This window comes from Ictalurus punctatus, chromosome 9, assembly GCF_001660625.3.
Source record: "Ictalurus punctatus breed USDA103 chromosome 9, Coco_2.0, whole genome shotgun sequence".
Classification (NCBI taxonomy): Eukaryota; Metazoa; Chordata; class Actinopteri; order Siluriformes; family Ictaluridae; genus Ictalurus; species Ictalurus punctatus.
In genome coordinates, this window is record NC_030424.2 from 1,709,469 (window position 1) to 1,733,674 (window position 24,206).

Sequence of the window (24,206 nt, forward strand, 5' to 3'; positions counted from 1 at the left end):
CAACGCATCGGAAAAAGTACATTAACATAAAAAACCGTGCAGCCCGGAATTACCGGACTATCGTCAGAGAAAATCCCTTCTGACCGATCGGATTTGAGAATTCGCCGCCGCCGCGGTGTATATAATAAGTATAAATAACGTTGCTGTAGAAACAAAACAAGAATGACGCACAGAAGTTTAGAAAATGCTTTTAAACTTCAGCTGACCCAGATGAGTAGTTAATTCGGTTATATTTCATGACTGAATTCTCATAATTAGCACATTAACATATCGTTAAGGACGACGGGAATGGGGGGGGGGTAAAAAAAACCAAAAAAAAAAACCCTGATAACTGTTAGTAATGAGGACGCTTGCGGAAAGCGTGGCGCGCAGATGTGACATCGTGTCAAAATAAAGGAACTGCGATTGAAAAGTGCGACGTTCCCGAGACACGTCTTTCGGATGCGTTCACGTTTCGATACACGCAACTAGTGTATGAATGATGTGCACTTCACGAGGTCCAGCCTCTACGCTCTCTCTCTCTCTCTCTCTCTCTCTCTCTCAAAAAAAAGTATCTTTCAGCCATCTATTATCAATTTGCTTTCATCTGTGCATTACACGCGGTGTGAAATTTCACCCCGGCACCAGTAATTAAGGTGAGCCCCGGCGCTTAAGAAGAGAGCCGTGATTTGCAGCGATTATCGGGCGCGAGTGCTGGAAAACGACCCAGCTGTGACCTCTGGGGCGGACTCGAGCGCTACCGACCGAAGCCGCTGCTTATTTAATTGATCTCCGCAGCTTCTCATTGGAATATCACGACAGAACCGAGAAGCTCCAGACGCTCCAGGTTTTGTTCCCCGAGCGAGGCGGAGAGAGATGATTTGACGTGCGGGTTTGCCCGGACGTTTGCTTCTCGTGTCGCGGAACCCTTTCGTGACTCGCCCGGTGACACCAAGGCCAGCCTCCAGACGTTTGATTAATCTCAAGCGGTGAGATATTAGCTGGAGGAGAAGATGGCTATAATCGTTTCTTGAAGCGAGCGATCGGGCCTGATGGGCCGCATGTTGGGCTTTGAAAGGAATAAAAACGCTCAGAGACACGCTCTTATAGGAAAATAATCAACGGCGGGGTAGAGGGGGTCACTGTCGCTACGTCGAAGGTGATTATTTTCCAAAAACGCTGCACATCAGGAAGTGCGTTTTGGCATTTTTATGTTGACTGAAATGCAAAACATTGCGCTTTTTATCTGTTTATAGTTACATTTCATGTCGTGGAACAGCCACGAAACGAGTTCGTTCCTGTCATCATTTATTTACCAGATTTAAAAAACTGTCCTCACCATACTCTCTCTCTCTCTCTCTCTCTCTCTCTCTCTCTCTCTCTCTCCTCCATCCTGAAGACTTGTAACAAAGACACAAAGTGCTGGAACTGGAGACTCCTTCCATAAAATGTCAAATAAACCCCTCCTCGCAGAAAATGTCCCCGTATTAACAGTTATAACATAGTTTTTTTGTTGTTGTTGTTGTTGTTGTTTTGAGACTTAGATGATGTATACACGAATGAGCCGTTACTATAGAAACGGCAACGTTTTTAATAGTGAAACGAGCACGTTAAACTAAACCCGTGAGCTCATCTGATTGTTAGAAACAAAAGCAGGACCGGACATGAAACTTCCTGTCCGGGAACCCCCCCCCCAAAAAAAACAAAACAAAAAAAAACAAACAAAACCCAAAGAAAACATTGATTTGATAATTAACTCGTCATTAAACTGGGGAACTGTGCTCGGATTGCAGCATGTATTGCAATTTTTTTGTGTCACAGCATTAAAAAAAACAGCATTTTATACAAAACGGTACTTACATTCTCAACCAGTGCCCTATTTACGCGCTCGCTCTCTCTCTCTCTGTCTCTCTCTGTCTCTGAGCAGTGTGTGTGAGAGACACGAACGCGAGCTGAGCAAAGACAGACCCGAGGGGCACGAGAATCGATAAATAAAATCCCGCACGCAATCTTAATCTGCGTCTGCTACGTTCCCTAAGAACACGTGCCGTCGGAGTTGTTGTACGTGAATATAGACCACCGCACTGTTTCATTCTCGGATCTGATTGGTCAGGCCATCGGTTCGTTTTCTCGAACGGCACCTTTTGACGGCCGCAGAGCAGATCGCAGGTTTATATCAACGCGCCCGTCCTCACGCGTAACCGTTTCTGTAGCCAGGCAAACGCATACCGTGTCCGATTTAAACGGATAATAATAAACGGATACGTTGTGATCGTTGGCAAATTGCCAAAGATGGTATACGACACTTCGGGACTTCCTGTAATTGGACAGAATGAATCACACCACCCCATCGCTGATTATTTTCCAATTACAGGAATGGCCCCGATGTGTTTTATTATTCCTTACATATAGTCCACACCCCCCAAAAAAAATTTATATCTTTTCTCGGTGAAGCAATTATTATTATTATTAGGATAGGTTTGAAAATCCAATAAGCTTGTAATCCATACCTCCGGTAAGCGAGTAACTAATAAACTAGCGGCTTAGTGTCCATGCCCTCTTAGCAGCAAAATAAGCACCGGTTCCATCCGTAATAGCCACAAAATATGTTCAAGACACTTATATGACTCCTGGTGAATGGAGCTCGGTTAATATGCACTTGGCTGGATTTACATAAATGAGAACATAATCAGGTTATGGACATTTAGTCCAACTTAACCATGCAAATAAAACCCTACAAGAGACCCCAGAGCCCATTATATCTTCGGTATTTAAGATCCTATAACGCATCGTCCCTTTGTCGCAGTGTCGACTCCTTTCCCCGCTGAGTTCGAAACCTCGACGAATTTCATAGCCAAGCGAATTGTAATTTTCCGCTCGTATGTATATACGCTCCTGCTGATGAGGTCTTTATCGCGAGTGTTTATACTGTAAAAGACGTCGCTGTTAAGGAACTCTTCGGGTATCCGTTTGAATAGAGCACGCTGAATGAGTGTTTCTCTAATTGATCCCTGGGGAAACCAAGATGTCTAGGCCCGACAAACACGCTTTCTCCAATTACGGACTACGCGTACTAGTCTTTAAATCGAGGCCAGGCAGGCGTACGTGCAACGATCGGCGACAGCTACGTCGCGTTTCATGCGGGACAACGCGGAGCCGTGAACGTGTTTGTCTTCACACTTTACTTAAGTCTTAAAACACAGCTAATGTGTGTATCCTGTTAAGTCGCAGTAGACCTTTTCTTACAAATTTCTCTGGTGTCCCATGTTTCTATAAACACAGGGTTTTCCAATAAGATACGGTTATCTTCAGATAATAATTCGGTCTCTCCAGGATCTCTGCGGTCGCGGGAAATGAACGCGGAATCCGGGAGGTGTTCGCCGGAGCTTGCGGTTTTTCAGAACGAACGCAGATTTTTCCACTGGTTCGGGCCAGATCTGTATCGTATGACATCATCACGACCTGCATTCGGCCGAAGCACCCTTCGATCCGCGCGCGTCGAACGGGAGTACAGCTGAAAGGTCTCGTTTACTGTACCGACAAACGTCACGGTGACAGACCGTCGGAAAACAATTCAGTGCGGTTGCGAAGTTTGGAAACGAGCCGCGGCAAAAGCTAGCATTTTTGGCCGCAACGATCACAAAAAAAAAATGTCCCCCGCCAATTTCCACCCAGTGTCCAGGCCTCCTGAACACTCTGAGGAAAGTGCTACCGGCCCTCTACCGCATACTTGGCGCTCTCAGACGCCTGTGATTGGCCGGCATCGTTCTGATTGACAGGGGAGAGAGTGACGCCGTCTCTGCTACCCACAGATCACATGTTCTACTTCCAGCCACGGATGTCTGTGTCATCGTTATCAGATTTTCCATTGTGCCTAACACATACATCCACACACCCCATCCACATGTAGCTAAGTAATTTCACCCAAAATATTTGCTATCTGATGTGGTTAAAGACATGGTCCGACTTAGTTTGAGTCATTATATAAGGGGAGCGGCTGTGGATCAGGTGGTGGAGCGGGTCGTCCACTGATCGTAGGGTCGGCGGTTCGATTCCCGGCCCGCGTGACTCCGCATGCCGAAGTGTCCTTGGGCGAGACACCGAACCCCAAGTTGCTCCCGATGGCAAGTTAACGCCTTGCGTGGCAGCTCCGCTACCGTTGGTGTGTGAGTGTGTGAATGTGTGAATGAGACACAGTGTAAAGCGCTTTGGATAAAAGCGCTATATACGTGCGCCATTTACCGTTCATATGAGCAGAAATTTTTTAAATATAGCCTTTCCCTTCTGTTTTACCAAACACGTTCGGTAAAACATTAAAAATGTTCAGCATATTTTGGTGAGATAAACTTCCATCAGTCGTGAGTTACTTCAGTATTGTAGCCCGAGTGTAAGCACGCCAGACGTGTCAAACTGTGTACATTTTTCCTTGAACTATCCCTTTCACTTTCAAGCTACGGAATAAAAGGAACGGTGTGTGGAGTGTGAGAAAGAGAGAGCTCTCTGTAGGACATGGCAGGCGGCGAAGCAATGATGGAGCGATGGACAGCGAGGGAGTGATTACCACCGGGGCGTCTCACCTGCTAGCCCATCATCATCTCAGCCCAACGCCAAACAGGTGCCATCCACGAGTATGGAATGGCATAGAGCCGTAGTGTTGGCCTCCAGCGCTGGTGCTGCCACAGTGCCCAGCTCAGCTCATGAGTAAGAGGGCCAGAGGTCAATCCCATGCCTCCTTGCTCAATCTGAACCGAGAGTTCTGGCGAGCCAACTAATGATGGATGCCCACTCTCGCTCCCCTCTGGCCTGGCGTTTGGACACGGGCGCTCGAACAGCTGGCCTGCTTCTGCCCGCCTGGACATGACAACCTTGGCACTTTATTAGTGGTGCCCGCCATGCCAGCTGATCCTCTCGCAGGGTCCCTGTCATGCTGATGTCTTCATCGCTAAGCAGAGCAGACGCCCGCTCCTGGCAGCCGCTGGAGGTGACAACAAATCCAATTATCTCCCCTCCATGGTGCCCAGGCAGCCTGGGCCGGTGTGACAGGGACGGGGACAGGCAGTGCCCTACTACCTACCCCAGCCAACTCCCTCCACAGATACCCTCTGTGGTCACGCTAACACACCAGCGGTCTGCCAATTCAGTCAGGTGGGACAGCGGAACACATACAGGACTCCCGAGATCCACGCCAGTGACGAGAAACGGAGCGACAGGAACAGAGGGCGAAAGCGAGAGTGCACCGGAGGCACAAAAAAAAAAAATCTTCTCAAAGTCACACCGAAAACGTGTCAGCCGAAAGGTGATGGTGTTAATTCATAGCAGCTCTGTTCTTCTCAGCCATAGTTTAGGATCGTGAACACGAGCGAGCTTGCTAGCATCACCGGATGCTCATGTGAGAAACGGCAACGGGAGGGATGGAAACGATCTCGGTGTAACTTCTTCTCTCGACGATCGATCCGTTCGACGGGAAAAGGAGTCGAAAAAGTTAGCAGCGTACGAGCTGAGACCGAGACACGGCGAGCGGTGTGACTCCACTCAAGATGTTTTTTTTTTTGTTGTTTTTCTTTTTCCCCGTCCTAACAGACAAAACGATTCCACTCGGGCGCGTTAAACGTAAACAACACATGGTATTGTTGTGAAACTTTCCTAATTCAGACACGACACAAGCCTCTGAGCCTTGCTCACATGTTGATTGCTGCTTTTCCTTTTAACTGTGGATAAAAAGGATGGGGGGGGAAGCGGGGGGAGAAGAGAGAGAAGAACTTTTGGGGATTTTTATGGGTATAATAGAACTATTAAAATATTAACCATTGGTTTATTGTTCGGTTATTCATCTCTTTGTCACCATCGAATAGATGCGTCTCGAATAAGTTCTCGACACGATTATGAAGGTGAAAGTTCCTCCCTCACTCACACACACACACACACACTCACACACACACACACACACACACACGAGACGAGCATCGCGTCGCTCGCACTTAATCAAGCATCCATATTCAAAAAGGAGGGGGTAGAGGTGCTTCTGCAGGTACGGATATTTGAAAGGGAAAGGAAGGTTCTCGCTGGATGAAGATAAAAAAATGAAACAAAAAAAGCGGTGACTTGAGGACTTCATGATATTCAGATGAGCCTCAGAGCGGGTGACTGGTGACTCGGAGCGCTTGAGCGTAGAGTTGGAGGACATGCCCAAAGGGAAATGCAAAAACTCTGATGGACCGACTCATCCGACGGGCCATTTCCAGCTGAGGAGATGGAGAAGAAGACGACTCTCCGTCACATCAAAATACGAGCCGGAAGAGTATTTCAGGAAGTCCTGGAGTAAAGTAAAACCTTCTTTTTTTTTTTTTTTTTTTTAAATTTTTTTATCTTATATGCATTTAAGCACCTACTTACACACACAAAAAAACTTCAACGTACATCCATTCAGAAAGATTCTGTTTCGCTTTTTAGACTCGTGATCCCATCTTATCAAATCATCTACGGCGAAATTATTACTCCTGAGCCGTATCACATATCCGTCTTATTGGTTTATATTTCTGACACACACGCGCGCACACACACACACACGCACACACTCGTGCCTTTTTTAAGAGGGAAAAAAAATAAATCCCGTCTTTCACATGCCAGTTTGTCTTTCTGTCTTTCTTCCACCTCCTTCCCACCCTCCCTCCATCACCGTCAAATGAAGAAGAAGAAAAAGAAAAAGAAGCAGGGGGGGGGAAGAAAGAAAAAAAAAAAAAAGCAACCTCCTTCCTGCGAAACTGTAGGTCACACCTCTGACTGCACTGATGGGGGTAAAGTAGAGCGATTAAAATGACAGGGAGACAGATCGAGTGTGACACATCAAAGGGCCTGGAAAAGCTGGAAAACTGAGCAGCGCAACCTCGCCTCATCCCCCTCTCCGGCAGGGGGGAAAGAGAGAGAGAGAAGAAGAACAAGAAGAAAAAGAGAGAGAGAGAGAGAGAGAGAGAGAGAGAGAGAGAGAGAGAGAGAGAGACAAAGCCGACAAGCATGCACCGCATGGTCAACACGAGCACCCAGAGACCCCCGCGCTCTCCCGACGGCGCAAACACCCGACCCAAACACTACACGGCCAGTGATTACACTATACACGCTTGTGCACTCTGAGGGGCTAATTAATGCTTTAATATGCAAATGAGCGCCACAGTAAATTACACAGCTGGCAAATATGCCTGTTTTGCCCCTGAAAATAAACCAGGAACTGAGCAAGACTGTTTGGATTGAGGGTGTAAAGAGAAAAAGAGAGAGAGAGAGAGAGAGAGAGAGAGAGAGAGAGAGAGAGAGAGAGAAAGATTTCTTCTAAAGTTTTTGGGCCAATTTCAGAGCTGCAGTAAAAGAATTGCAGTCTTTTTATCCTTAAATGTTCCACAGACATCAAACCGCATCGGTCGCGTGTACATATATATATATATATCATTCTTTTGCTTTCCGTCTCAGCGAGGACTCGATCATCCCGACGTGCTCCGAGAGTCACAGAAATAGTTACTTTAGGGAATACAAGGCCAAACAACGTACTCATCGTATATGAATTAGGAGGCACTGGCGGTGCGATTGGAAAGTCGGTATAAAAGCGTAGGACTTCTTAAAAGTACGAGTTTCCACGTGTGACAGTCTCGTTTATTCATCCATTCATTCTTTACTAAAGCCAGTTTGTGCGATTTCAGCTGTGCCACGAGCTGAAATCTATCACAGGCTGCCGTAACGCGTCCTCCGTGTCAGGTTACATGACAATATAAGACACTTTAACGATGAAAGACCTGCGATTCAAGTCCCGTTTAACAGGAACACCCGTCCACCTTCTCGTTTATGCGGTTATCCGGCCAGCCAATCGTATGGCTATAGCACAATGCACGGAATCACGCAGATACGATCAAGGCCTTCGGTTAAGGTCCACGTCAAACATCGGAGCGGGTGACAAGTCCGATCTCTGTGACGTTCACGGTTTGGGTTGTCGCCGGTTTCAGATTGAGTATTTCAAAAGCGTCCGTTTTCCCGCGATTTTCACACACGCGACGAGCTCTCGAGTTTACACGGGACGGTGCGAAAAATAATAAAAAGGGAGAAAAAAAAACACCGAGTGAGCGGCGGCTCCGTGGGCGGAAACGCCTTGTTGATGAGAGACGTCCGGAGGAAAATGGACAGACCGGTTCGAATTCCCAGGAAGGATTCTCAAATAACTCGAATAATCAGTGTTTACAACCGTGCTGAGCAGAAAAGCATCGGGCTAAAAGCAGAAGACTATGTTCGGTTCTACGCCTGTCGGTTAAGAACAGGAATCTGAGGCTATCGTGGGCTTATATCGTGGGCCTACGTGTATAGGTGTTCCTATTAAAGTGGCGTTTCAGTGTAGTGCTGACCGGGATATTAGCGGTCCTGGGTTTGGATCGACTTTTTTGTTTTTTTCTCCGCCCAATCAGATCGATCGGCGTTATGTGTTATCAGTGCACCGCTTTCTTCCGTGACCGAGGGACGCGCGTGACAAAACATCACGCCACGGTTGAATCCCGGAGCCCGGAGAAACAAGTAAAGTACAGACTCCAATCCAAACTGCGCAAGAAGACGAGATACCAAACTAAACAAGCTGTGAGAGGGTGTTCGCCAAGTGAAGCAGTAGAAGTGATGTGAGAAGTCTCCGAGGGCTGATTCTGACGAACACCTAAATGTTATTTTTCTATATCGCGCCTGTTTTCGTGCCCAGAACCTGCCAGGAAATGTTTCAGAGGAAGTAGCTGCTATGATACGGCGCACGCTTTCAGCTCCCAACTGGGAACGTCATTCGCGATCATACCGGTGTTAAATAAATAAATAAATAAATACATTTATAAAAAAAATAAATAAATAAAAACCGCAAAAACGGCGTTGCTGTGATTGCATTAGCTGCTGATTTTCTCTGTAGTGAACGTAACTAATGTAATCAGCGCTGACGTTTTTCATAATAACGCGCGCGCTGTGCGTCGATGGCCGTTCGAGCGCATGCATGAGTGTATCCGTGTGTGTGGAGTCCATCCATGCGGTTCACCGTGTACGTGTGTGTGTAAATAGTCTATTCCATAACTATCGGCACCCTATAAGGTAATACAAGAAACCGGTTTGCGTTCCGTCTCATGATAGCGTGTCGTCTCCAAAACATGACGTGGTATGAAAATAAAAATAAAAATACAGCTTTGAAAGAAAATGAAAAGAGACAGATGTTTGTTGATCTGCGCAAGTCAGGATGTGGGAAAAATAAAAATAGATAAATAATAAAAATAAATAAATAAAAATCGCTAGGAGAACGAGGAGGAGGTACTAGTGGACCCAAACCATGGTTGCATCTGCCAAGAGGTTACGGGTTTGCAAGTAGGTGGATCTTTCAGCAACACGATGCCGAACGTGCGTCCGTAAAAAAAAAATAAATAAAAAAAATCCTGTAAACGATTTCATAGAGCTCGAAATGCTAGGCGTGTAAGAGGGATCGGTCCACGAGTTCGTCCGAACGGCTTCAACGTCGTCAGATGTCTCACGGACGGGTGCCGACACTTTTGATATGGGCGTTTTTAAGAAGCGGTGGAGAAAAAAAATGCACGATTTTTTTTTTTTTTTGCGTGTGCACGTAATAAAGCTATTTATTAGTGGTGCGTCTTATAGGCGTCATTTCCAAGAAGGAAAAGAAGGGTGCCGATAATTCCAGAGCTGACTGACTGGCCCGGGATGAGTTGAACTGTCATCGGTGCCATAAGCAGAGGGATGTGCGCTCCCCCCCCCCCCCCCCCCTCTCTCTCTCTCTGTACGCTCACTCAACTCCCTCCATCAGAGATTCAGACACCATGACACCCCCCTCCCCCTCCCCCCGTACCCCAGACGTCCCCGAACGTCTCGGAGCTCCAAACACATCGTCTCCCGCAAAGCCCACTTCCTCTCCACTTAATGACGCGTCATTACATTACATCTCTGCGGGCTTGAAAGCCTACACCAGGTCGTCACTGACCACCTCCATACCAATGTTCGAGTATCAAACACACACACACACACACACACACACACACACACACACACAGGTCCTCACAGGACACAACCCCGACTGAGGACGATCCAGATGAACATCGTCCGCCCGTCGTGTCAACACAGTCCTCTGATTAGAAACGCAAACAAGAAAACAAGAATAAACTACCTTGCTACAGCCACTGATAGCTTGTCCTTGGAATCCTGCATTTCATAAAACTCCCTCTATGAATATTTTAGACGTGTAAATAATTAATAATTCACGCCAACGAGGGGCCGATGATCAAATGAAGCCGGGCGTCGACACGCATGCCAAATCAGACGCTGTAAACAAAGACCCGAGGACCGACCGTTTCTCCCCGCCACCTTCCTCCCTTTTTAAACATGCGCATCCCAAATTGCGTCACACACACACACACACACACAACATAGACACGCACACTGTTTGAAATGAATACACATTTCATTCCAAAGATGAAAATGTTTTCTTTTCTCTCTCACCCCCCCCCTCCCCTAGGCCAGAGGGAATTCCAGAAGACTGAATCTCTGAAACACTCGATCTGATCGCCTGCTGATTTCTGATGATAAGATTGACTAACTACAAGTATCACTCGTTCTGCTACGTCGTGCCTTGACCTAGACAAATCCCAGTAGTGTATACACACACACTCACACACACACACACACACACACAGAGTGTGGGCCAGAGTAAAATAAGCCTAGTTAAAATGGCTTAAAGAAACGGTTTGGCGGAATGTAGACCGTTTTCTCCTCAACACTCGATCAGAGAGGACGTGTCTGATGTTTCGTTAGATTTCCACCAGAGCTAAGATGAGATACTAATAATATCTAGCTAGCTAATACATAACGGAAGTCTATCACATCCAAAATCTTTTCTCTAAATATACCCAGCAAACATCGGCATTTTCGAGCTGACGACGGACAACTTCAAAAAAAAAAAAAAAACACGTTTGACAAAAGTTGCTCAAGCAAATCATTATACTTTCCTTACAGGGCAGCCATCTTGGATAACTGGAAACGGCAGAACATTTTCTTAACAATATGAACTTGTTACGAAGTATCTGGGACTTTTAAACGCTTTTCCGGCATTTATGTTGCTACGACAACTTTGTTAATCAGGAAACGTCGTGGCTATGCGATGACCACATAACGTAGTCAGCAGACGTCCTGGCGTCGGCCATCTCGGACAAACGGACCACTATTTTCGCTTACGGCAATTCGATAGCCAACTATAATATAACGACAATAATAACAACGTTATAATATCGTATAAATACAGATTCTTTCTGTTTAATAATTATATATATATATATAATATTGATGAGTAGCTACAAAGATTATACGGAGATTTGATCTAAGCATGCACTTAGGGAACGTTTTTGTGTGCAACAGACGTCCATGGAAAAGTCTTCTCTCTTAACCCCCCCCCCCCCCCCCCCCACGACCACCACCACGACGCCTCCCCCCCCCCCGACCAAACTACTTCTGTATTCCATCATTTAAATAAATAAATAGATAAATAAATAAATAAATAAATAAATAAAACCCCCGATTATAATACGCCGTTGTGTTTCAATGGCGTTTAAATACGGCATCTTTTTTTATAAATGACAGATGCTCCATCTTTATGAAATATTATAAAGCACGGCTGATTGACAGGGAAGGAATTCACGGGAAAAAAACCCCCAAAAAAAACCATCAGAAATCAAAAATAAAAACCGTTCCGTTTCCAGACGAGAGCGAAAGGCTTTGGAGTGTGTTTTAAAGTGAGCGTTACTTTCCTTGGAGAATTTAATTAATGCTTTAATATGCAAATAAGTTCGAGGAGATAAAATCATGACAAACAGATGGCAACTGAGCTTAATTATTTTTTCCCCCTAATCGAGCTGGGGCGTGCGTTAAAGCCGCCGCATCATGGTTTTTTTTTTTAAAAGATTTTTTTTTATTTTTTATGAGGGTGGGTGGGGGGAGGGGCAAGCGGGGTCCGGGTCTTTCGCAGTCTTGTCGTACTGGAATATCTCGCAGGTTTGTGAGTCGCCGAGTCGAAAACTTGGGCTTTAAACTTTGAAAGACAGTGTCTCGACCTGAATCAAGTTAAAGAAGCGGAGCTGCGTTGTTTTAAGCGTTAAAACCCCACGCACAGACCAAACTTTAGCATAAAACTGATTATAATACTTGCCCAGTCTTTTGACAACGTGGCAGCTAGACGAAACTGCGTCTGTGAGTCTACAAGCTTGCACTTGCACTCTGGAGTTTTCTATCGGCTGCCGTGTACGGGTACTCCGGCGCCGCAAGCCGCGCTATTAAAATAACGCGCCGGTTTCCATGACGACAGGAAGAAGATCGCGTGCTGCAAAGTGTAGACAGCGTGGAGCGACAAAGTAGATAAACAAACCATAGAACATCACTTTAGCACTTATTTTCGGTCCTCTTGTACTGTAGATACGACGACTACATCGAGGCGGCTACGTCTAGCCAGTCCTGTCACGTTAGCATTGAACGTTGAAGATACGACACGTCAAAGGACCGTCTGAACTGTCCGACTTCGATCGGTGCCTGGACTTGAGCGGACGTATCAAAGCCACGGGTAAAGTAAAGTACTTACATATTGTTTGGAAGCTAGCGAGACAAAACAATCCGTTGAATCAGACCATCGTGGATACGGAAACGTCGAGGTTGGAACGTACTCCACGTGAAGACGTCGTCGGTCACGCGAAGGTCATCTTCGCGTTAAGTATGTCAGGGAATTTCGGTTACGTTACACGGAAGTTTCGCAAGTTATGCGGTCAACGTCGTCTCCGCGTTAACTTCGCGCGCTTGCGTTCTCGCTACGATCCCGTACTAGCCGACGTGTCGACGTACTAGGCGGCGCTGTTAACATTTCACGGAGAGAACAGGGACAGAGAAATGAGTCGCAGATGTAACGGTAGAGCGTTAAATAAATCGAGGCGCGTTTAGCATGCTAGCGAAAACCCGGCAGTACTTGGAATGAACTGGCGTATAGGACACTCCTAATTTCTATGGACCAATCACAGGCTCGGTCATGTAGCGTGTTCATCCGTGGAGCTTGCCAAGCTGCCATGTGCATGACGAGGCAAGCCAAGCCAGCCAAATGTTATCCTCGCTTGAGGCCTTAGTCATGGGGATGATTGACAAGATTACGTGTCATGAAATGACTCATAAAGACGTACTAGAGTCACTGGAATTGGCTTGAGTCAGCGTTCAAGTGAAAGTGGACAGACTTTTCTCCAGTAAATCCACTAAAACAGAGGATATTACTGTATTAAAGATAATGTTAGACAATTCATAGCTTCGGTATCTTCTGAGTTTGTGGATTAACTGGAGGCTTCAATTTATTATCTTGTGGCCACGGCTTATACGATGTACGAGAAGTTTTTTTTAGGGTTCACCTTCTCCTCTCTGGGGTTTCGGTCCAGGTCTAAATGAACGAGAGTGCGGTTGAGCTTCAGGGCCAGAGCGAAAGCCATCAGGCCTCCGGTGAGCACGAGGTTCTTCCTCACATCCAGAGTTTGGAGGAACCGAGACTCAGCCAGGAACTCAGCCAACACCACGGCACCTGGAACGAGTGCCGAACGCCAAACAGGAATCACTGGAAGTACAAGCTAAGGTATTGAAAATAACACAGAATGAACTAGGAAAGTGGACGATCCTCACATACCCTCACTTGTTATTCCCACTGCAGCCAGGCTGAGTCGTGTCACAGAGCGATTACTGATGAGAGCCTCCTTCAGCGTGTGCATCCCTCTGTCCTTTAGGTCATTGGCGCTAAGGTCCAACGTTTCCAGTGTTCTCAACAAAGGCTACGAGATGAATCAAAGCAATCGGTCAGACACCGTTTTCCCAAATTTAACCCAAGTATACCGGCGCAGACAAAAACGTCTTCGCGCTCTCTCGTTTATTTTCGTACCGGTGCTACACGGCGAACGTACTTAACCCGATAAAACTGTCTAATAACACCATTTGCACATCGTGACACGCGCTAGGATCGCTAAACACGTCACAGATATTCGAACCTATTTGACGGAACGGCTCAAGACTGGAACACGCAGTACACTGAGAACTCGCGAGCATCATCGCCGGGCCGATTTATTTTTCTAAATTGCAGTGACATTAAGGGGACATCGGAGCGATAGGACGCGTTTACGTGGCGTCGCAGGGCGTACAGTTTGCAGCAGGTTGACGCCGCGTCCGCGGCCTGGTCCGTGATTAATTAAAGCGGCGGTATGAAACACGGCCCGACGTCGTGAAGGACGTCATACATGAAGGGATTCCACAAACGTCATGGGCGTAAAAAACATGATTTAATTAGCGTCTACTGACATGAGCCAGGCTCCATCATCTGACCGACTAACCCATTTATCCCTCCTGCTCTCGCCTCCTTTTAAAGGCGACCCGGAATAAAGAAATGCACAAAAAAAAAAAAAAAAGGAGAGGTTAATAACAGCCCTTCCTGTGTCATATTCGACACGACCAGCCATTGCGCTAATTATATTCATTATGGTCGCATGGATGTCTACTTATCCTTCTTAATGACACAGCGCATGGAAAAGCCCACTAAACACATATCTATTATTTAATCAAACTGTTCTTATTTAGCGCAGGCGAAATGGAACGAGCCAGCTTTATTTCTGGCCTGGATGGATTCGCGGCGAACGTGCCAGCGGCCGAGAGGAGACAAAAGCGGCCCTTTAATTTGTACCCTTTTGATTTGGATCGCCATTCAAATGACAAAAAGGTACAGTTTATTCTGACAATCAGAGCTACTAAAGGGGAATGGATATTATTAAGGATTACACATAAGCCATCCTGTGAGGAAAAGACAGACGTTTTCTTTTTGTTCCCAGTTCTTTTTCTGCCGTTCTGTCAAACTCTACCGGAGACAAAAGAATCCAGGAGCTGTCACAAAGATGTTCAAGAACTTTCTCTATTTAAAAAAAAAAAAGAAGATTTGTAAGGAACTTGAACCTATTAAGGTTGCTGACTATAATTGTGCAAATGACTAAACTAATTATGCGCACACATGGCACAGCTTGAAGAACAATCTTTATGGTCACAGTGTTGAAATAAATATCAGCCGAAGCAAATTATTGCTGGATCATCCCATGCTGTGGCATAATAAGCATGACGAGTTGGCTTGTTTTATTGAATTTAAAATAAAACAATGTAAATAAATGAATCAATTCATTCGTTAATACGAGGGAAGTTTGATTAAACGGATGTCCTTGTTTAATAACCGAGTGTGTTATAATTGTGGTCTTGAATATTATTAATGATACGTATTTGCCAATTTAGTTTAGCGATTTCCCAAATTATTATTATTATTATTATTATTATGTTTTTTGTCTTTCTACCAATTTCCCGATTTCAATTTCTTTAATTTACCATTTTCTTTAGCTTATGAATGTCTCTAATCCCAGTTTCTATAATTTCCTAATTTTCCCAAATTCTATCATTTTTATAGTTGACCAATTTCCCAATTTCTGTTTCACAATTTCTATAGTTTACCAAGTTTCTAATTCCCAATTTCTGTAGCTTACCATTTTCCCAATTTCTATCATTTTTAAAATCTCTACAGTTTCCCAATTTCCATTTCCCAATTTCTATAATTTCCCAATTACTATAGTTTACCAAGTTTCTAATTCCCAATTTCTGTAGCTTACCATTTCCCCAAATTTCTATTATTTCCCAATCTCTATAGTTTACCATTTCCCCCAAATCCCAGTTTATATAGTTGACCATTTTCCCAATTCTCAAGTTCTATAGTTATACCATTTCCCCAATTTCTATCATTTTTAAAATCTCTATAGTTTCCCAATTTCCATTTCACACTTTCTATAATTTCCCAATCGCTATAGTTTACCAAGTTTCTAATTCCCAATTTCTGTAGCTTACCATTTTCCCCAAATTCTATAATTTTTAAAATCTCTATAGTTTCCCAATTTCTAGTTCACATTTTCCATTATTTCCCAATCTCTATAGTCGACCATTTTCCCAAATCCCATTTTCTATAGTTGACCATTTTCCCAATTCCCAATTTCTAGAATTTATAAAGAGGTACCAACTAGCCAGACTAGCGGAAAACACAGCTGTTAATATTGTGTGGTATTTAAAAGAGCTGGTTTTTACACTGCTGCTTTAATTTCTTTTTTTAGCCGTTGCATTTGTCTGGAAAATTGGGGCATAATGTATTAACATATTACGCACTTCATCAGACTAATTGGCAAACGGTGCTGCATAAAAGCGTTCTTAATGAACACGCAGTGCAACTCACCAGAACACTTCCTAGATGAGTCATGCCGCGGTGAGTAATCTGGTTGTTATGCAGCACTAATGTTCTTAAACCAGCCTTCTGAACTCTCAGACCATCACAGAGCTCCTCAAGACCTGCAGCATGAGAACGGAAAGTGTTTGGGAACTGAATGCAACGTAACTGTGTTATTAAAGCTTAGACATCTGAGGTAAGTATTTATGTAGGTCCAGTCCGGGACGAAGAAATGTCCGTACCCGAGTCAGATATGGCGTTATTGCTGAGGTCGAGGGTTCGGAGAGTGCGGTTGTATTTGAGAAGCTCTCCTAACTGCATGGAGTCGTGGAAGCTGCTGAGCTCGTTGTCACACAGGTAGAGTTCCTGCAGAGCGATGTTCTTCTTTAGAGAGCAAACTCCGAAGAACAAAAGGGAAATAATCTTAACACGTGGAGCCGCTAGGACATACTGTTTTCAAATATCGACATGTAAAGGGAGGAACTTTAACTATTAGGATGTAAGTATGAGGGGGAAAAAAATACAGACCCCTGAAGAAAAAAAAAAACAAACAAACAAACAAAAAAAACCCAGATGGACTTTCAGAATAAAACTGACGGATTTTCTAGTCTTTACTATTTACTATCACCGCGGTCATCATCGTAATCAACATCATTTTGTGTCCTTTCAGAACAGGGACCCCTTTCTGGGCTTTTTGTCCGTGGCCCCACACAGTCCTGCTGTTCGGATCAATGCGGCAGATCCGATCAGACCCTTTTGGTCGCATGCCGAATGCCAGCATGGCCATCACACACAGCAGGAAGTGAATAGTGGGATCGTTGGATTGATCGGACAGACTCCACTGTGCGAGCTAGCAAGTCCCTTAATCAGGGACGCGCCCGATCGATGGCGATGATCATCAGCTGGGCATTCTACTGAGAAGCACGGGGGGCGCCGGCACGGCACCAAAATATCAAACAGATCCAGGCTTCGCTTAGAGAAACGGAGCAGGATGTGCCGCTCGAGTCCTCCCGCTCATTTAAGGTCCTCTCACACTGCTCTCGCTAATGGACCGTGTCCAGAGCAGCTCTCGCTCTCCTCCGCTGAGACATTACTGCGATCAAACAGGTGCGTCTCAGCTCGATGTGGACATTAAGTCAAAGGGACAAGGGCTTGACGAGTGTACATGCAAGTAAAGCTTAAGGACGAGCGACAACTACGGGACCGGGAAGTTAATAGTAGCGACTGGACTTCTTCAAAATCTTCTCAGCCCTTTAAACCCATCTGAACTTCTCCTCCAATACACTCGGAGGGTCTCCTCTTCGCCGTCCTTTAGACCCTAAACCGGCGCTCACCAGTCCTCTTCCGTGAGATCTACAGTACCTTCCCGACCCAAATCGAACACGCCCGTTTTAGCAGATCAAGAACTTCTCAAGGCGACGGTTAGATGGTCAGGTGGGCGCGGTTATGCTTGGAGCTGAAGTCTTCAGGAAGGTAGATCTCCAGGAAGAAAGCCATAACACTTGCAAAACAAGTCAGTTCCTGCTACTGCTTACGTTATAGCAGCGATAAACAGGCATTCCCTCACCGGCCGTCGTTTTTTTTTTTTCTACTTCCTGTTCACGTTAATGAGACAAAAAAACAGTGCTTGTCATGTGACCAAAAAACAATGGGTATATATATGTATATATATATTATACAGTGTGTCATGATGATGATGCATCTCCAGAGCGCTCAGTAGTCAGTGAATCGAGTCTTCTTTCGGACTGCCGTCCAACCCAGTGCTCTGTATAGTACGGAACAGCGTATACAGGAAATGAGTAAATAAAAGAGCCGTTTCAGACACAGTGAGAGTTTCGGTTAACTAGTTATGCCTTGTTGCACCTAACAACACTTCCACTAGTCGTAGCCAAGTATTACATTCTTAAAGGAGCTAATATTACTGTTACAGTGGGCGCTCACAGCGAGCTGGCCGCAGAGGCTCACACACGGATCGGTGCAACAGCGTGTAAACTGACAGGCAGAAGATTAGGACATCTAATCCTGGCCGAGTCTGACTGTTAGGGTCACGGGGCCAAAATCTGCCACTCCTCTCGCTGTTCTTCTTCATCTGTTCCCGCTGGCCGAGGCCGCGTACATACAATGCTTACACACATACACACACACACACACACACACACTCACACAAACCATATCCCAGGCCTATTACCTAGCCAGCAGGAGCAGGAATACACACAATAGAGAGTCAGAGGCCATTATTTGAACAGCGATTATTTAACAGTTATGATTCAATTTAGTGCAATCCTCTTCTAACAGGAGAAGATTAGTAACACTCCCCGTAACTCCTATATTTAGAAGACGTTATCAATACAATCCCTCCAGGAGGTCGCGATTTTTTTTCTTTCAAAATCACCGCAGATTTGGGTCGCGACGCGTCACGTGACGTCGTCGCGACGCGCGTTCGGCCAAAAGCCCTCGTCGATTCACGTGCGTCGGGCAATTCCGTGCAAATTTTGGAGAAAAAAAACCCCAAAACGCGGCATGATACATTCATATAATACCGTACAGTATAGCAGACGTATATAATGCCTAAAATATTCATATTTATTTATTCGATTGCTCATGAACCGTTATATTTGCGTGCGTACATGCAACACTTTGTAAAGTCTGCGAATACGATACACGTATATGACATCATTGATGCCAGTATGTGATGCCAGAATGAAGCATTCGGGGGGGTGCTATTCCAGGAAAATAATCAACGGCTGCAGTGAGGTGTGACGCGTAATCAGCTGTATATAACGGTTATGGAAGGAGTCTCCAGTGTCAGGGTATTTGTTTTGTATTAACGTCCAATGAGGAAACAAAGAGAGGATGACGGGGGGACTATTTAAACTTGCTAGAACGTTAGCGATGACAGGAACTGGCTTGTTCCGCGGACGTAGAATGAAAACGTACTTTTTTTTTAACGCATTTTGTTAGTTCCGTTGTGTGTGTATGTGTGTGTGTGTGTAGGACGAGCATACCGAGTGTGAAGAGCGGCTTCCCGCTCAGTCCGGCGTTTTCAAGGTGCAGTACTGTCAGTCTGCTGCTAAGGAGGGCTCTCGACAGGGCCTGTGCAGGATAATCCTCTATGGGGATGTTACAGGCGTCCAATCTCCACAAGCATCCGCTCTATAGACGTAGAAAAAAGTGAAAGAGGTAAAAAAAAAAAAAAAAAAGACAGAGCGGCTTCGTTCTTCTTTCCTTACTGTGGCCTGGCCTCTCCATCTTCCCCCTTTTTCATCCCGGCGCAACCTGTCTGAAAGAGCCGAAACGTCAAAAAGTAGAAAAACAACCCGTGACAGGACGACGCCGTAGATCTGGCGGCCATCGTTAGGCTCCATCCCCTTAGTCCACAGCTTCAAAAGTGTCCAGATTTTTTCTCCCCCACCCCCATACCTTTCTTTTGTTGTTGATGGAAACGTGATTGATCTACTATAATACCGCCTAAGAGCACGCCTTTGGTTTGACCGTCAAAGTCCGCGGAACCGCGAGGGCGTAGCTCGTCCGTCTTTCATCTAGAGACGCCGCTAATTGAACATAATATCGCCGTGAACTAAAGTGAAGTGTAATGATAGCCATTAAAATCAAAGTGTGAATACAGCAATATCCTGCGGTGCGAATATTTTCGTCTCTGATGCACGATAATTCATTACTTCCACTGCACTTTGAATACAAATCAGATCAGAGGATGGAGTGCGAGAGGGCAGAGAAGGCATTGAAAACTAGCTCTGCGCCTTCTGACTTGTAAATCAGCACAAAGACCAAATTACACGTCTTATTTTTCATTAAAACCGTGTTAAATATTTATATAAAAAAAATACTAGATTAAGTGGAGCAGGTCGGCAATGTCACATAGGGAGGAAAAGAAACGGAAAAAAAAGGCCGGGACATTGTGGGAAATCAGTCAGTCACAGTACTGCTGCTCCTAAACTGTAGCTAGTGCACTTAACGTTGCCATGAAGATCATTTTCATCAATTAAAAATAATCTTTCTCTCTTTTCTTTTATTACAAACTATTAAAATCAGAACACCTCTACACCTTTTACCCCGCATCACAAATACCAGGGTTTAATTAACGCACATGAATATGCAATTTGGATATCCCCCCCATGTCCTCCTGCCATCTTAATTAGCGTAATATTACTATTAGCTAAGTTGACGACAAGCGAGTAAAATCAGCATGCATTTGTGACAGGTTTACATCAGCCGTTTATATATCGCGTTAGCGGAAGCAAAATAGTGTAAAAATAAATAAATAAATGACAATGATTTCACATGAGCAGAACACGTAGGATTTTTGTCCATCGCAAATGATTAGCTAGGTTAGCATACGGGTCGATTTGGCTAGCTGGCTGTGGCTAGACTTTGCGTTTACGTTTTCGTCTACAACATGTTTTAGGTCATAATTGTGTACTTAGTGCCGTGTCAGCCTCGAAACAAATCAAAAATAATCTATAGAGTATAGAATTAGCTGCCCCGCCCCAAATGAACGCGAATGAAGCGAACTAATACGCATTTGCTAAGCAACTTAGCTAGTTAGCTTGGCTTTCCGTAGCCTATTATTTCCCACCATCGTCCTGACATTGTGTAAACGTGGCTTACTGTATACACGTGCCGACACGAGAGTGCTTGATTTCTAACCTCGTGTGCTTAAAAATTGTGGCCGGACTTAAAGCGAGCTCCAAAATTATTGGCACCCTTGGTAAATATGGGTTTAGAAATGGCATTCGTGCTTACACTCATGCTGAAAACGTGCATTTATTGTCTTGTGTGACTTGTATTTTGTACATTGTGCACATAACAGCTCTGACTTTTCTGCTGTAAAGTCACTAAGTAATGAGATTGGAGAAATCTGAATGACAGAATCTCTCATAAATCTCATATATATTTATACACGTATATATATATAATCCGTCCGTCCGTCATTTCCGCACCTGTATGAGTAAACGTGAGAGGGCCTGCCATCCTGAGGCTCCCATAGTCGTATTCGAGGACACGTCCAGATGCGTGGCTGATTCGTAGTAAGAAATCATATCCAGTAGTGCCGAGGCTCCCTGGAGAAAGAAGGATAATGACTGTTTTATTCCTCAGATACCACAGCAGTTTTAAGAAAAAAACAAAAGCCGAAAAACACGGCTTGTCGTGTTACATCGAAACGTAAACTCCTCCTGAAGATGGCGGAAAGTGACAGCTTTAATAATGAGTCTTTAATTTCACAGCACAGTGAAATTCCTTTCTTCGCATACAGCATGCCAGGAAGTCGGGGTCAGAGCACAGGGTACGCCCATGATACGGCGCCCCCTGGAGCAGAGACGGTTAAGGGTCTTGCTCAAGGGCCCAACAGTGGCGGCTTGGCGGTGCTGGGGGGTTCAACCCCCGACCTTCCGATCAGTAACCCCAGAGCCTTAACCGCCAAGCCAGCACCGCCCCACTGCTACAGCGCTGACACTGGAGACTCCTTCTAAAAATGTTGTCTAAGTTGTTACTATAGAAACACAAGCGCTCCGCCTTCTGACCGAGAAGTATTATAGCGAACTTACATTTTCCTCGAGCTCCGCCCCCCGCAGGTTGATCAGATTAAACCGGACAGACTTCAGAATCTCCTCCAGCGACTCGCACGAGCGATAATCCAAACGAACGCCTGGGGGAGGAAACATCGGAAGAGGAACAATCGGAATAAACAACGGAAACAGCCAGCCAGTACTCGGAGTCGTGAAATCGGTATATGAAAAGCGACACGCTCGTCCCGGAGCCGGCGACAAACACTTTGAATTCGGCGTCTTCACAGATGTCGCTTGGTGGTTGGTGTTCATTAAGGAGCAAAGGAACGTTCGACACGGACGCGATCACGATCACGTCCCGCCACGCAGAGGAGAATCAAAGTCATTTTTCAGGAACTTTTATTTTCCCCCCCCAAACAAAGCCTAGAGAAACACTTTGATGGTCACAGCGGTGAATCTTTATTGGACCCCCATCCCCTCATAAACTCTTATCTTCGTGGTCGGGGAGAAGCCAGATCTCTCACAGCCATGTGCTGGAGAGATGATAATTTATTCATCATTAGCATAATCATTTGTAGAAATTTTTTTTTCTCGAAATATTTTTGTTAACAATAATCACTTAAGTGCTCCCTACATAGGGGGATCTGAAATCCCATTTTTCTAATCCCCTCTGCCGTTCTCTGATAATGACACCACGTCTCTGAGTCAAGATGTCATCAGTGTATGACAGGGAGCAGGAAGCTGCGAGGCGCTGACCGGCGTTTAAATCTGCCATCCGCTCATATCGATATCAATAACCGCTGTTCCCCTCATCAAAGGGAATGCGGTTTAATCCGAGCCCTGCAGGATCCGGGTGCAGATTTCAATTAAGAGGCTTGACGAAGTTTCCGATGGTATCTCGGTACGCGAGATTTGGGTCCAGTCCCGCGTGACGGGATCGACGGAAAATGGCCGACGATGAAGCCTCCGGAACGAGCAAACAAACGTGGAATAAAAAAAAAAAAAATCGACAGCAAAAAATAAACGACGGTAATGTCCTCCGGCAGGTGTTGTAATCCTGGTTAGGAGGCTCGGAGCAGGCCTGATCTCCTCATTACTGTTTGCTATATCCATATTTGTCTGTGGAAATTACATCGCTGATATAAATCCTCTCCTACGTTCGGCACTAAACTCTACAGGTTTGGTTTAAACGCTACACATTTCGTGTGCACTTAAGGCTGAAGTGCACACATTATGGTTGGGTATTACTAATAAAAGTCGGGACGTCATCGCACATGAATACAGTATTCGTATATATATATACGGATCGCAGACGCTCTGTTTCCTGTTGTTGTTGGGGTTTTTTTTTTTTGTGGAAAGTTTGACAGGAAGTTTCACAAGGCATCTGGTTGAGACCCGAGCTAGAACAAAGACCACATACATTAACATGAATCCTTAGTATCTGCCTGGTCAGGGTCGTGGTGCTTTAAATTACGCTACTAGTTTGTTTACGTTTTGGGAAATCAAACATTCAAGAACAAATCAAGTCCGATCGAAGCCACGCCCACTAAATATACAGATTCGGATAGGAAGGATATGAAGGACAGATGATGTCGTCGAGTAACACATTTCATATTGAAGCTGTTCAACATTGGTGGGGGGGGGGAGGAGGGGGGAGGCAAAAACACGACGACAGAAACAAAACCCATCCATACTTGGTGAGGATTACTGAACCGCGTTGAATTCACGGGAGCGAAGTTCAAAGTGATATTACAGTCTCTACGGTATTATATTTATTACGGTAAAATATCAAAACAGGGATTTGATCAGATCGAATAAACTGGTGTGGGAGCAGAGCGCATGAGAGCACTAGGACCAGGAAGTGAAGGAATAAATGAATAGAAATCATGAATGCGAACCGGTTCTTTATTCCTCGGATTGAATTAGAGTAATTATGCTATTTTAGGCGTAAAACGTCGCTTACAACATTTAAAAAAAAAAAAAATCAATTTACTCACCCTGGAGATCAAGGCATCTGGCTCTGTTACTCAAGCAGGTGATTTCCTGCAGGACAGACAGACAGACAGACAGACAGATATGATTTGAAGGTTCATACATTTTCACACTTAAAAAGCAAATTACGCCTCGCTTTACCGTCACTGCAAATGTTCCATATTAATTAAAGCGGGCTTTATTAATTAGAAACAGCTGGTCATCTGTTGACGCATTAATTAGCCCCGTTGTTCTCTGTGCACGAATCTAATCTGACTGCATCTGAATGAAAGTGACGGAAATGGTCTTCGTCTAATAAGCACTCCGCCAAACCTGAGAGCGGAACCAGACTTAAAATGAAAAATCAAATAAAGCGCGTGAGGGATGTACAGTAGGTATACGTGAGTGGAGGTGGTACACTGGTT

The 24,206-nt window shown here is 45.0% G+C and overlaps 1 protein-coding gene across 1 annotated transcript in view; it reads right to left on the bottom strand.

Moving 5' to 3' along the window:
* The window catches only part of si:dkey-288a3.2 (protein phosphatase 1 regulatory subunit 37), a 41,357-nt gene that overhangs the window by 7,164 nt on the left and 9,987 nt on the right, over positions 1–24,206 (bottom strand). Inside the window, exons 3-10 of the mRNA XM_017477027.3 lie at positions 23,808–23,853; positions 21,850–21,950; positions 21,244–21,363; positions 19,291–19,438; positions 16,528–16,683; positions 16,295–16,407; positions 13,682–13,823; positions 13,413–13,579 (exon numbers count right to left, since the gene is read on the bottom strand). Coding sequence (XP_017332516.1) covers positions 13,413–13,579; positions 13,682–13,823; positions 16,295–16,407; positions 16,528–16,683; positions 19,291–19,438; positions 21,244–21,363; positions 21,850–21,950; positions 23,808–23,853 — 993 coding nt within the window. The remainder of the gene's footprint in view (positions 1–13,412; positions 13,580–13,681; positions 13,824–16,294; positions 16,408–16,527; positions 16,684–19,290; positions 19,439–21,243; positions 21,364–21,849; positions 21,951–23,807; positions 23,854–24,206) is intronic.